Consider the following 13,116-nt stretch of genomic DNA (forward strand, 5'->3'; position numbering starts at 1 on the left):
TGTTCTCAGTGTTAAATAAGTATATGTGTGTGTGTGTGTGTGTGTGTGTGTGTGTGTGTGTGTGTGTGTGTGTGTGTGTGTGTGTGTGTGTGTGTGTGTGTGTGTGTGTGTGTGTGTGTGTGTGTGTGTGTGTGTGTGTATATATATATATATATATATATATATATATATATATATATATATATATATATATATATATTCCTTGAAGAACACATGTGATGCTGCCTTAGAACTTGACCAAAGCAAAGTACCTCAGGAGTCAGCATAACTATGTGCCGTCTAAGTAGTCAGCTCACTAGATTTTGCAACAGAGCTACAGATATAAAACTGTCTGGGTAAGAGCTGTTCATATCAAGGCACAATAATCATGTGTTAGTGCATTTTAATGTTCATAGCACCAACTTCCCCTATAGGCTGGGAATGGCAGCTTTTTGGATGCCCATGACCGTGTCATAAAAACAATCCTCATTCACGACCGATCCCAGGCTCTGCACGCTGTAGTCCCTGGCCAGCAGGGTGTTGAGGTCCAGCCCTGGAGAGTCCTCCAGCAGAGTCACCTGACTGCCCTGAAGGCTGCTGGAACTGCTCTTGCTCATTCCTTGCGGTTCTTCTACAAAGTTCAGTCTCTGGAGTTGAGCTTCCAAGGCGCTGGTCAGGGAGCACAGCGTGGAGCTCTTGCTCAGAGTAGCGTTCTCGCCTCGGCTCGGGATGGGGGGCTCAGAATGAGCGTATCCGTCAAGCAGTCGGCCCTCGTCCGGATCTCGATTCTTTGGCTGTGGCGGCAGCCTCTGCCAGGAGTTTGTTCTTAGTGCTCCTGGGTGGCTCCTCCTGGGGAAGGTGAAGTTAGAGTTTACATCTTTGAATCGGCGCTCAACCGGAGCCGTCCGCTTGGCATTCTCTCTCAAGAGGGTGCGGATGGTCCTCACTGCACTGGCCTTGTTCTCCAGATTACTGCAAACAAACGAAACAAGACCAGAGAACATTTGAAATGTGCTTAAAGGGATATTTCACCGCTGGAAAAATGAATGTGTATTTAAATTGGGTCATTTATGTAGTAGAAATGTGAAATTATTTTAGAAGTTGGTGCCTTCTAGACTGAGAAAAGCCAGAAAATGTATTTTTGGCTCATGTGGATGAAAGACAACAACTCCCAGAATGCACTTGCTTCGCTGCCCTACGAGGCCACTCCCAAGCCACGCCTACCGGTTACAGAGGGAGTAGGAGCTAGTTCCGCATGTTTTCAACCTGCCCGTAGGGGATGGGATCTCACGATAAAACGGCGTCTTTTCAGTTTCAAGTCAACTAGTAGCCTAGTTGTATCATTTCTTCCGATACTGCCCTCTGTAGTCTCTAGCCTCTGGCCAAAAAAGCCTCCGATGACGCAAAATGAAGACACACAATACAGAATTATCTCGTCTCAGGGGGACATGAGGGAGGGAAGCACGGTCATTGGAAAACACTGCCGGGTTTCTACTGAGACAAAGCTTAATGCTAATCAGTGAAATAGCCCTTTAATGTATTTAACAAGTGCATTTCAAATCTTAAAAGTATATATATTTTTAAAAGAACTTTAATTGCAGATTATATAAATGAAATAAAAGTGTCCTTTAAGAGAATACACTTTCATGGCTATGTTTCTGAACACACTTATCTAAACTTTAAAAAAGGAGTTTAAAAGGCTTTAATAATCTTATGTCATCTTATGAGTGTTTAAATATTATGTTTAAAGATTTATTTTAAGTGATACATACAAATGTGTAATTACAAATATATTTAATACAAATTTTATTTAATTGCTATGATCATGCTATTAAGTGTCTGAAAACATTACATTGTTTGCACTTAATCCTGATGTACTCGTTACATCATGAGAAGAATGGCATCTACGCTAATTTTAGTGTCTGTGTTTATCCCAAGGTTTTCTCGCAACCTGCCGGATCCAGGCCGTATCCAGATCTGACGAAGGACCTTCGCCTGGACCGATGACAACGCAGTGCTGAAGTGCCAACTAGTCTCTCCCTATGGAGGATCCCTTTACCACTCTACAGATAAGGCGTTGTCGGGAAAATTTGTTTCGCGTAAAATAAAATAAAATTCTTTATCAAAATTTATAAGGAAAGACAAGTACTTTGTTTAGGCTTGGCTTGTAGGGAATTCCAAACTTGCGCACGTATATTCAAACGCACATAACTATAGAACCCATTCTAAATGCGCAACGCCTATCAGCGTTTCTCACAGGTTCGCGTTTAAAGTCTGTGTAGAGAGAATGGTGTCGTCTTAGCGGCCCCTAATTTAATAACAAATGATCGTTGCGACGGAAGCAAATCAATCAAAACTATCTTTAGCTGGAAAGTAACTTTATTAAAGAACCGCTATAAAGCCAAAACAATCTCTGTTACCTTAAATTATACGCTTATCTCTGTAAAGCTGCTTTGAAACAATCTACATTGTTAAAAGCGCTATATAAATGAAGATGACTTGACTTAAGTATGTTCTTTTAAAGAATATTATTCTCATAATTAGTACTCTTTTCTAAATGTATGCTAAAGTTTACCTCTTTTTCTTAAGGGATTACAGTGATTTTAGTCAAGTCAAGTCACCTTCATTTATATAGCGCTTTTAAAAATATAGATTGTTTCAAAGCAGCTTTACAGTTATAATAGGAAATTACAGTAATATGACCATACTACAGCATCACGTGTTTGTCTATAGGTATGCGCGTTTGAATATATATGTGTGCAGGCGTGTGGTCCTTCTTTACAAACCAACCCTAAACAAACTACTTGTCTGGCCTTAAGAATTTATAATAAATAATTATTTATCGCTTCCGCATAGCCACGTGAACCGGAATTATCCCGATAACGTTTTATCTGTACAGAGGTAAAGGGAAGGGAAGGAGGCCTTCACAGGGGAGAAACTAGTTGACACTTCAGGACTGCGATGAAGGGGACTTAACTGCTGGCAAAATGGGATTTCAATAAAACGTGGCTGCCTATACAGTAGAAAGGCAAAACATTTTTTTTTTATTAATCTGAGCTACCTGAGAAAAAAATGCTGCTGTCTTTCCTTTTGCCAAATATGTAGGAAATATTCAACACCCATAATGCACCGCTTTAACCAGTCTGTTATGTATCTGTTATCGAATACCCCCTTGCTTTAGAAGAAAATACTTCTTAGCAAACTTTTAGTCATAATGTGGTCGACTTGTATTGTTCCCGGTTGCAAGAACTCAAAGAGTAAACGTTTAGCGGGAGTGAGTTATAATCCAGTGAAGAATCCAGCGCATTGTAGTCAGCGGCTAAAGACTGCAAAGATTCGTAAACATGGAGAGAACGTTGCAACGAATAATCTGAAAAAACATAGTAGTATTTGTGGTCAACATTTCAAAATGAGCATGAAGACAGTGCTTTAGGCCAAACAGAGGGGGAAAAAACTGAAAGAAACTGCCGTTCTGTCAGTTCCGGCGAAGTTACACTTTAAGGGATGTTTGAGTTCGTAAAACTGCCTTAAAACAATAGTTCACCCCAAAATATAAGTTCTGATAATCAATGACGGTTTCAAGTGTTAATTTTCATTTTTGGGTGAACTGTTTTATTCATTTATTTTTAGAAAAATCAGCTCATGGTAAATAAGTTTCTCTAGGTTGTATTCTATTTGAGTTTATTAGTAGTATTCATTTATTTGACTTTCTATATCGGTTACCTGCTGCAGAGCTGGAAGAACATCTCTGGCCGTCCCTCCACTTCAGACTTGGTGTGAACAACCTCCCAGACACAAGGGTTCTCTGACCCTGAAAGAGGCAAGAGAAGGGAGTTTAAGCACGTTATGGATTGCATTTTACATTTTGGCAATGTTTAGGTCTATTAAAAGGGCTTGAGACTTTAATGATACACATTTTTTAAATGATGAGCTCTGATGTGATGTTTTTAAGAGGTTCTTGAAGTCCTCCTTTGAATACCATGTTTCTCCTGGTCTGTCTTGGATCTACATTCTGCCTCCTCTGTTTAATCCATGTCAAACTCATGTTCAACAGAGATATCTCTTAGTTTACACAGGAAGATCATGTTACACACACCTGCTGAATTTCCAGGTCGGATCTGAAGGGATGATACAGGAATGAGCCAGCGGAATTTAAAAGGATCCAGATCCCCGGGCCGTGAAGAAGTCTAGTAGGAAAAACATTCAAATGCCTGTTATATTAGCTGTCAGTATAAAGCATACAAACATCATAAACACGGCTGTCAATTTAATGTTACTTTAGTGAGATAGTAAAACTAACACTATTAATCATGACCTCGGACCCGCATGCAAATTCTGTGATTTAATCTTGAGGTTTCATCCTTCAGCCTGAATAAAACTAAAACTAAAAAATAAAATTAGTAACATACAGTATTTGTGTATACATTGAAAAATATAACAACAAAACTTTTATTCAACAAAGCTGAGATGTTACAGTAAAGACATTTACATTACTACAAACAAAATCTATTCCAAATAAACGTTTTTGTTTTGAACTTTCAATATATCAAATAATTATTTTGTTGTTTTGTTGTGTTTAACATTGATAAGAAATGTTTCTTGAGCAGCAAATCAGCATATTAGAATGGCTTCTGAAGGATCATGTGACTAAAGACTGGAGTAATGATGCTAAAAATTCATAAATTATATTTTAAAATATATTAAATAGAAACTAGTTTTAATACTATTATTATAGTTTAGTTATAGTTTAAAACTATTTTAAATTGTAATAATTTTTCACAATATTACTATTTTACTGAATTTTTGATCAAATAAATGAAGTCTTGGTGAGCATAAGATACTTCTTAATGTTTTTGTCTATTCAATGCTACTGTACATCAATCTGCTCCAATAACGTTCTTAAATTGGGGAATTTCCCTCTGCAAAAATTGATGTATGACATGTAAATAATCAAGCAAGTTTTTTATCAATTGACAGACCTAAGAAAAATACACCATGTGCTACATTCCACAACTCACCATTCTTTTCTTTAGCTTGCTTTCCCGATACACCAAAATGAGCGCTCTCTTGAAGACTGGACGAATAAAAACACATTAGTGCACTGAGCTTTTAATAACACAGATATTGCACACCATAAACCGCAACAGTTTTATAGTTCCAATGCATCCGGTCTGACTTACGGAAAAGGGTGAGTTCAGGGTCTTTTCTCATGCGGCCCAAAGAGGGAAGAGGGTTTTGCCAGAGTGCCGAGCTGTGAATGATGAACTCTCCCATGGAGATCTCTGTGACCTGAGACACAGAACACATTGTCATATAATATTATCCTTTTATTGATTTAAAAGTAATTCTAGAGTGGTACGCACCTCCTTCTCAGGGCCACTCTGCTCTGCCACTAGTTGGTCGAACACTGTGCCGTAGTCCTCATAGATCTTCTGCATCTCATTTATGTGACTGGCCACCTTTTCCATGGCCTTTAATGCTTCTGCACCAGAAAAAAAAACAAAAAAAAAAACACAGAAATGAGTTTATTTCAAACCAATAACTGACTCAAGAGTTCATAGCTGAATCAATAATGGATTAAACACTATAGGGCTTTTCACATTACGCTTACACCCGGGATGCCATCATTCTAAACACCGCTTTTAACCTCGAGTAAAGCAACGTTTCACACTTAATTTCACACCAAACAGTTGATGAGCCCCATTGACTTCCATAGTATAGAAGTCAATGGCATATCAACTGTTTGGTTATGCATATTCTTCAAAATATCTTCTTTTGTGTTCAGTAGAAGAGAGAAATTCATACAGGTTTGGAACATCTTGTGGATGAGTAAATGATGACAGAATTGTCATTTTTGGGTGAACTATCCCTTCAAGAAGAGACCGTTTTATTCTTAGCTTTATACATCCATTCAGTGTAAACTTGATAGTACAGTCAGCAATATACAATATGAGGATGTGCAATGCTAGAGCCTTTATGATGTAAACAAGTCACATGCTGCATTCGTCCAATCAATGACACTGACACCACTAATTTGCAAATAATCGTTTAGGAATGTAAAGTGTGAAACGGCAACTTATAAATACCCAGGATTAACTGTTAACCCTGGGTACATTACTAACAATGTGAAACGTGAAGCAAGATAACCCAGGATTCGGTTTACCCAGGGTTTAGGATGACCCAGGGTTAACTAGTGCAAGCGTGAAAAGCCCTAAATTGTGCCTGGGATGAAGTAAAAGAAAGAAAGTCGCGTGAATATTGGGAGAACTATGTGTCCGCACTCCGCACACCTGTGAGGTGGTTGCGCTCGTCGCTCTCGGGGTCGGTGAGAGACACCAGCTCTCTCAGCAGCAGTGGGTACTTCAGGACCCTCTGCACGGGTTTGATGAGGTACGACTCCAGGGTGGACGAGTGCTGTTTGGTGGGGTTCCTCGCCTCCAGGAACTCTTTGAACGCCCGGTCTGTTTTTGCTGCCATCAGACAAATCAGAGAATTAAATAAACCAGGTGCTGCTTCTTTTGGCTCAAGATGCCAGTTAAAATATGCAATTAAGACGTCAGATGAGGCTTATGTTCATGTTTTACCTCTTTCGAGAACTTTCTGCACCTTAATGTGATTGGCACAGAAGCCGCTGTAAAGCTTAAAGTGATCTGCATAGTATAAGAAAGATCCGCCCAGGGAGAAGAGGAGTTTCTGGATGTGAGATTGAAAGAGAAAGACTCAAAATGTGCCTCAAACTGAAAAACACTTCATTTGTCAGATGTAAATCAAATTAAAGGTCTAATTCCTTCATGGTGTCTGTACAGTAAGTGATAACCTTATATGTATACACTATTAAGATTTTATTAATATTTTGAATTGGCTTTTATTTTTGTGATTTAATTCTAGTGATCCAGACTAAGAATTGAATATTTCTTGCATCAGTTAATCATAAAAATCTGGTTTGATGTCACCACTATATTTTACCTTAAGTTTCTCTGGCGTCTCCAGTGCTTGGTAGTCTGGTGAGGAAGTGGTCCTCTCCTCTAGGGTTTGTAGGAAAACCCTCTGGAAGTCCAGCATTTCGGGCAGGCTTCCGAACAGAGACTCCATCTACCAGAAAAGGACATGATTTTCAAAAATTAGCTAATTTCTGACGCTGTTTAATTTAGTATACAACATCATTTTACACCTCAAAACGTACCTCATCATGACTGAGGAATGTTTCTTTTTGTAATGGCTTCAGGTAGATCTCAAACAGAGATCCGAGGTCCTAAACAATGTGAGACGCACATGATACAGTATGACAATGTTAATATAGAACAATCCATTAAGCATTAATTAATGTCTCAAATGTAAACAATGAATACACATTTAAAGTCCCACAGCTGCGATTTTATACCTTGACATAAGATTTCTCCGTGTCCACCAGCTCTTGAATAACCATGCGCAGGCGCTCAGTGACGGACATGTGTCGGGGAGAGGATCTGGCAAGGGCATTTTCAGTGGAGTAAGGGTTCCTGTGAACAGATCCTTCAGGGAACGTCTGGTAGAGATCACACACCGTTTCTGGGTTCTACAAGGTAAATAAAAGCAGAAGAACATTTGTCTTTTAGTTCTCTGTGTTTTAATAGAGTGCTGAAGGATGATGTGTTTTTGTAGGCCAACTCGGAAGTTCACATCACCCTGGTTCCCGTGAAAAAAAGCCAATTTGATTTTTCCAATGGCTTTTCCATAAGCTCTGTGAACAACAAAAGAGATCTGGGGGCTCGTCCGGGATATTCCCTAGAAACACGGGACCGGAAATCAGCCGCCATCACAGGTAAATCGTTTTTAATGTTTCTTGTGGTGTGACTTAAGACGAAGCAGAATGTATACTGAAAAAATGGGAAAACAGATTGTCAGATTTACTAAATCATATTTGAGCAGAGTTAGCATTTAGCATGCTAATATGTGCTGTTGCTCGCTAAATGTTTGTTAGTTCTTAAAATCACTTTGATTATTTTATTACTTAATTCGGTCACTTCAAAATATCTTAATTCAATGATGTAAACGTTATCTGATTGATGTGGAATCGAAGTACATTGTTAAATCTTGTGATCCATCTCTTTTTGTGTAGTTCATGAACCATGTAGATTACTTTTATGGTGATTTAATGTTATTTTTACAGCTACTCTGCCTCAGCCTCTATGCAATTTCATTGTATTAAAAAAGCAGACAGATATTTATATTTAATAAAGGCTAAATGGTGTGTTTTAAACTTTATACGCTGACTGAATCAAACTTTATTGGAATCAAAGGGATTTTAACACAGTCTGTGACTGGGCCATCACCCAAATCCTTTATGAATGATGCTCTCACCCACATTCACTCATTCAATGCTGTATCAGTAACCTGGTTCTTAATCAATACAATCCACCACTGCTGAGTAAAACAACCGAACCATTAGAAACAGGCTCCAGCAGTGCCCAAGGGCAAGAAATGTTGACTCAAAGCTTGACTCAAAAATGCAAACGCTCTCCTGAAGGCTTTATCTCCAGAGCGCATGTGGTGCACCTTCACGGCACTGCATAAAAAACAGCATCACCGCTGAAAATTCAAGCCATTTGTCATCGTAATCTGTGCTGTCAGAGTGTAATAAAGTGCTGACAAACGGATGAATCCCTCTGGGCGGCTCTGCAGAGCTGCTCTCTGCACGTAAAGGATGGGGAAAAAAACATATTATAAAAAACCATATGAAATGTTCACTCTTTTCAAAACTCAATACAATCATAGAGTGCACGATCATAATGAAGTGCAATGGAGAGTTTGGTCATAGATGAGTGTGTTTGTGAACGTTTCTCCTATTTTAACACACAATGCACAATTCATTAAGATCATTTCAAGGCCTACAATAATTATAGACCACTAGAACACAACAACATGAGATAAAATGTCCCAGAGTCTCTGAGTACATCCAATAGGCAGAAACACAAGTTATACAATCATGGAGGTAACACTTAATGAGAACTCTTGAAAATATTATTTCTAAGGATAAGGATTGCTAAATGTATGAATTAAATGTACATATGAATTAAATGTTTAATTCTTTATAATCTCACACAAAATGTCTTGCACCCCAATATTTACATTCTAAAAACAAAATACTTTAAATATGAAGTTAAAAGGTAATTTAGATAAATTTAGTTATTTGTAGTTTTAATAAATATATTTTGTAACAATTATCTTTTGTAAATCTAATAATTATAAGATGTTATATAAAAAATTAAACAATATATATCTTTTAGTTTATATTATATATTATAAATATATATATATTTCATAAAAATAGCAAACAAGCAAAGCCAAAACATTTTTTAATCATACACACTAAAATGGCAAATATTCCAGGAAAAATACATTTTGTCTTATATACAGTACTGCTCAAAAGTTTGGAAACAATACTATTTTAAATATTTTTTAAAAGAAGTTTCTTATGCTCATCAAGCCTACATTTATTTGATCAAAAGTACAGAAAAAATCTGTAATATTGTGAAATCTTATTACAGTTTAAAAAAATGGTTTTATATTTTAATATACTTTAAAATATCATTTATTTCTGTGATGCAAAGCTGAATTTTCCACATCATTACTCCAGTCTTCAGTGTCACATGATCATTCAGAAATCATACTAATATGCAGAAACTGCTGCCCCAAATGCATTCTACAAATGGCTTGCTTATAGTTGACACAAGAGTTTTTAAATATAATGAATAATGTTTAGTATATTATTAAAAGTTACTATGAAGTGCTACCAAGTGTGCACACAATCATAACCACAAAAACAAAGAAAAAAGGCCTGAGAAATGATGTCACCCAGCAGCCCCACCAACATCTCCTTAAGGGTCTGATGAAGTGATGACAGCTGGAAGAGGACAGGAATTCCCTTCATCTTCATCTGCACTGTTCTGACTCACCGAACGACACATGAACACATGACACCGAACCAAAACACACTGTCCACCGCAGGAAGATGCTAATCTTAACATGTTGCTAAGCCTAGAAATGTCTCCAACAGTCCATTCCTAAGGTGTACATTTTAAACCTGCCAATGCAATTAAAGCCAAATAACATTGTTTGCAAATGCCAAGTGTGCAGTAAGAACTGTGGAATTCTGTTGAGCACGGCTCTCTCTCCATCTGACACAATCCCGATCACACCAGCCAGTCTCTCAACACAAGCAGCTCACACACCTCCTAAATCTCTGACATTCCCTCGGCTTACCTTCCCGCCCCGCTCGGCCTTATCGTTCGCCTCCTCCAAAGAAGGCGCCACGGAGCCCTCGGGAAATTCCTGATCTTGAGGTGGATCTGAGGGAGAGAAAGAGGTGGAAAAGATGTTGAAAGAGTAGGCTGTTTACCTAAGTAAGACATGGTGGGTCACAGTGATAGAGAGTGAAATAAACACACTTAAGGATCATTAACTCTCTTGGGAGAGGCCAACCCGTGAGAGCGCTTGACCTTTATTAATCACCATTGATCTGAACTCACTAAATCTGCACACAGGTCCACTTCAGCAGGACTCTTGTGTCGGATTCTACAAAGCTTGGCATCGCATCAAATGGGAAAACCTTACATGGCTTACGGTTAGAATAATGTTACAAACCTCATCTACAGGAAACACCATCCTGCAGGGAATAACTTCCTTGTTGTCTGTGAACGGCCCCATGGTATAATAGTTTATGTCTGGGCATTTTGACAGCATCATGCTGTGAAACAAGCCGTCCGTCATTAGGTTCTCATCATAAAAACAGCGGGAGTCATTTCATTGTGTATAAAGAGCCAGGGGCCGTCCACAGTCTCAGACATCCACAAGCCCTGCAGGCAGTCTGCGCTTTCAGATCGAGGGCTGGCCAAATTGATTTGAAATGCTATTTCCAAAATAAAATAAAAATTTAAATCAAATTAAATATAAAAGTAAATTAAATATGATTTAATATAAAATAAAATGAAATAATATTAAATAAAATATAAATAAAATTTAATAAAATATATAAATAATTTATTTAAAAAATATATAAGTAAATATTACATTAAATATAAAATAAAATGAAATGAAATATAAAATAATAATAAAATAAAATTTAATAAAATATATAAATATTTTATTTAAAAAAATATATAAGTAAATATTACATTAAAAATAAAATGAAATATAAAATAAAATGAAATAATATTAAATAAAATATAAAAAAATATATATATATTCATCTTTTTTTTTAAGGAAAAAGGCAGGAAATTAGGAAAAGGGCACTACATTACGACCACTGATAGACCCCCACCCCCCATAAAAAAGGCTCATGACACTTCAGAATTATAGAGAACCCCAAAAAGAGTCAAACGGCAAATGAGAAGTGTGTCGCCCTCTGCAGGTCATGTAGGGTTTCTGCAGCAATAGCAGGGCACATGCGATTTAATGTGCAAAGATGTACAATAATTGGCACAACCATTCAAAAGTTTAGAGTCAGTAAGATTGTTTTCTTTTGAAGTTTTTAGTGATCAAAGAATCCTGATTTTTTTTTTTTAAATCAAGGTTTCCACAAAAATGCAACTGTTGTCAACGTAAATGTAAATGCCCCAACAATAACAGACTAGTGTGTAAAACTTACGCATCAGATGTTCGGCTGTGGGTCTGACGTCTGAGGCTTAGACTACTAAATCAATATATCAGAATGATTTCTGTAGGATCATGTGACACTGAAGACTGGAGTAATGATGCTGAAAATTCAGCTTTGATCACAGGAATAAATTACATTTTGTAGAGATGCACCATATATCGGCCACCATATCTGTATCGGCCAATATTTGATCATTTTTAATGTTTTCGTTATCGGCCCGATAAGAAAATTTGGCCAATATGTAAAAGCCAATAAATAATGGATTATTTCCTTCCGCTGAGACACTTCAGATGCGCTTTGTTCACCATGATGGTTTTGAATTGCTGGAAATATGATTGGAATCACTTCAATAAAGGAAAATACAGTTAAGTGCAACATGTGTAGCGCAAGTCTGTCATATAGGCTATATAAAATTATAATGAGAACATCATAATTGTTTGCTTGGGTCATGGTTGTTAATGGTGTGATTTTTGTTTTTGTAATCAGGCTCTCAAAAATTATATAAAAATTTGGATTTAGATTTATCGGCCAGTATATTGGTTATCGGCTTTCAAATATAAAGAGTCATCAGTAACAGGCCAAAATGTTCATATTGGTGCATCCCTAACATTTTGAAATATATTAAAAGAGAAAAAAGCTCAGTAACAGTTTAGTTTAGGGTCCAATTCTCACTATTAACTAGTTGCTTATTAGCATGCATATTACTAGGATATTGACCGTTGTTATTACTTATAAAGCACATATTAATGTCATATTCTACATCCCTTAATCCTTCCCAATACCTAAACATAAAAACTATTAATAAGCAGTGATTTGGAGTTTATTGAGGCAAAAGTCGTAGTTAATAGTGAGAATTGGACCCTAATCTAAAGTATGACAAATTAAATTTGAATAATATTTCACAGTATGACTGTTTACTGTATTTTTTATCAAATAAATGCAGTCCTGGTGAGCATAAGAAGCTCTTTTCAGAGACATTAAAAAATCTTTCCAAATCCAAACTTTTGAACGGTAGTGTTTACAGTGCATTATACAGACAGCTGCTGTCCTACCAGTGGTCCACTGCTCCAGGTGAAGGATGTGGGCCGGGTCCGGTTCACTGGGGTCACAGTCTGGCCAAACAGAGCTCTGCTCATCTGAGCTGTTTTCTTCACGTCTGAGGACAAGATGGAGATCCTGTTGGCTGAAGAAGCTCTGCATGAGACCGAGGTCGAGAGAGGCCACACTCACGCCATTAAGAGTCAAGATCTCATCTCCCGCTCTCAGACCTGCAAAAGACAAAACACATCAGACAAATAAATCTCAACATCATCAATCATTCAGAACATTTGACATTTTATCAAGGCGAAGGAAATATTGAAATGTTACCTCCAATAAACGCCAGGCCTTCAGGATTCACCTCACTCACATAGACATGACTTCTCCTGGCGCCATCCACGTGACCTGTGACCGCAAAACCTGCAGAGACGTCAGATTTCATCTATTTATCTTTAACCAATCAG

General features: G+C 37.4%; 1 protein-coding gene across 3 annotated transcripts in view; it reads right to left on the minus strand.

Annotated features, from left to right (window-relative positions):
• Positions 1-275: 275 nt before the first annotated feature.
• Positions 276-13,116, minus strand: part of tiam2b (TIAM Rac1 associated GEF 2b) — a 48,685-nt gene continuing 35,844 nt past the window's right edge. For 2 of the 3 annotated variants that reach the window (XM_081378188.1, XM_081378187.1), the window contains 14 exons: positions 12,983-13,072; positions 12,667-12,882; positions 10,222-10,307; positions 7,361-7,534; positions 7,163-7,231; positions 6,946-7,071; positions 6,564-6,672; positions 6,270-6,449; positions 5,343-5,461; positions 5,160-5,268; positions 4,998-5,053; positions 4,076-4,166; positions 3,703-3,790; positions 276-951 (listed from right to left, as the gene is read on the minus strand). In XM_081378188.1, the coding sequence (XP_081234314.1) occupies positions 408-951; positions 3,703-3,790; positions 4,076-4,166; positions 4,998-5,053; positions 5,160-5,268; positions 5,343-5,461; positions 6,270-6,449; positions 6,564-6,672; positions 6,946-7,071; positions 7,163-7,231; positions 7,361-7,534; positions 10,222-10,307; positions 12,667-12,882; positions 12,983-13,072 (2,057 nt within the window). In that variant the 3' untranslated portion in view covers positions 276-407. The remainder of the gene's footprint in view (positions 952-3,702; positions 3,791-4,075; positions 4,167-4,997; positions 5,054-5,159; positions 5,269-5,342; positions 5,462-6,269; positions 6,450-6,563; positions 6,673-6,945; positions 7,072-7,162; positions 7,232-7,360; positions 7,535-10,221; positions 10,308-12,666; positions 12,883-12,982; positions 13,073-13,116) is intronic. The other variant, XM_081378189.1, reaches the window with a different exon arrangement.

Source organism: Scardinius erythrophthalmus, assembly GCF_964197995.2.
Source record: "Scardinius erythrophthalmus genome assembly, chromosome: 11".
In the NCBI taxonomy this organism is placed as follows: Eukaryota; Metazoa; Chordata; class Actinopteri; order Cypriniformes; family Leuciscidae; genus Scardinius; species Scardinius erythrophthalmus.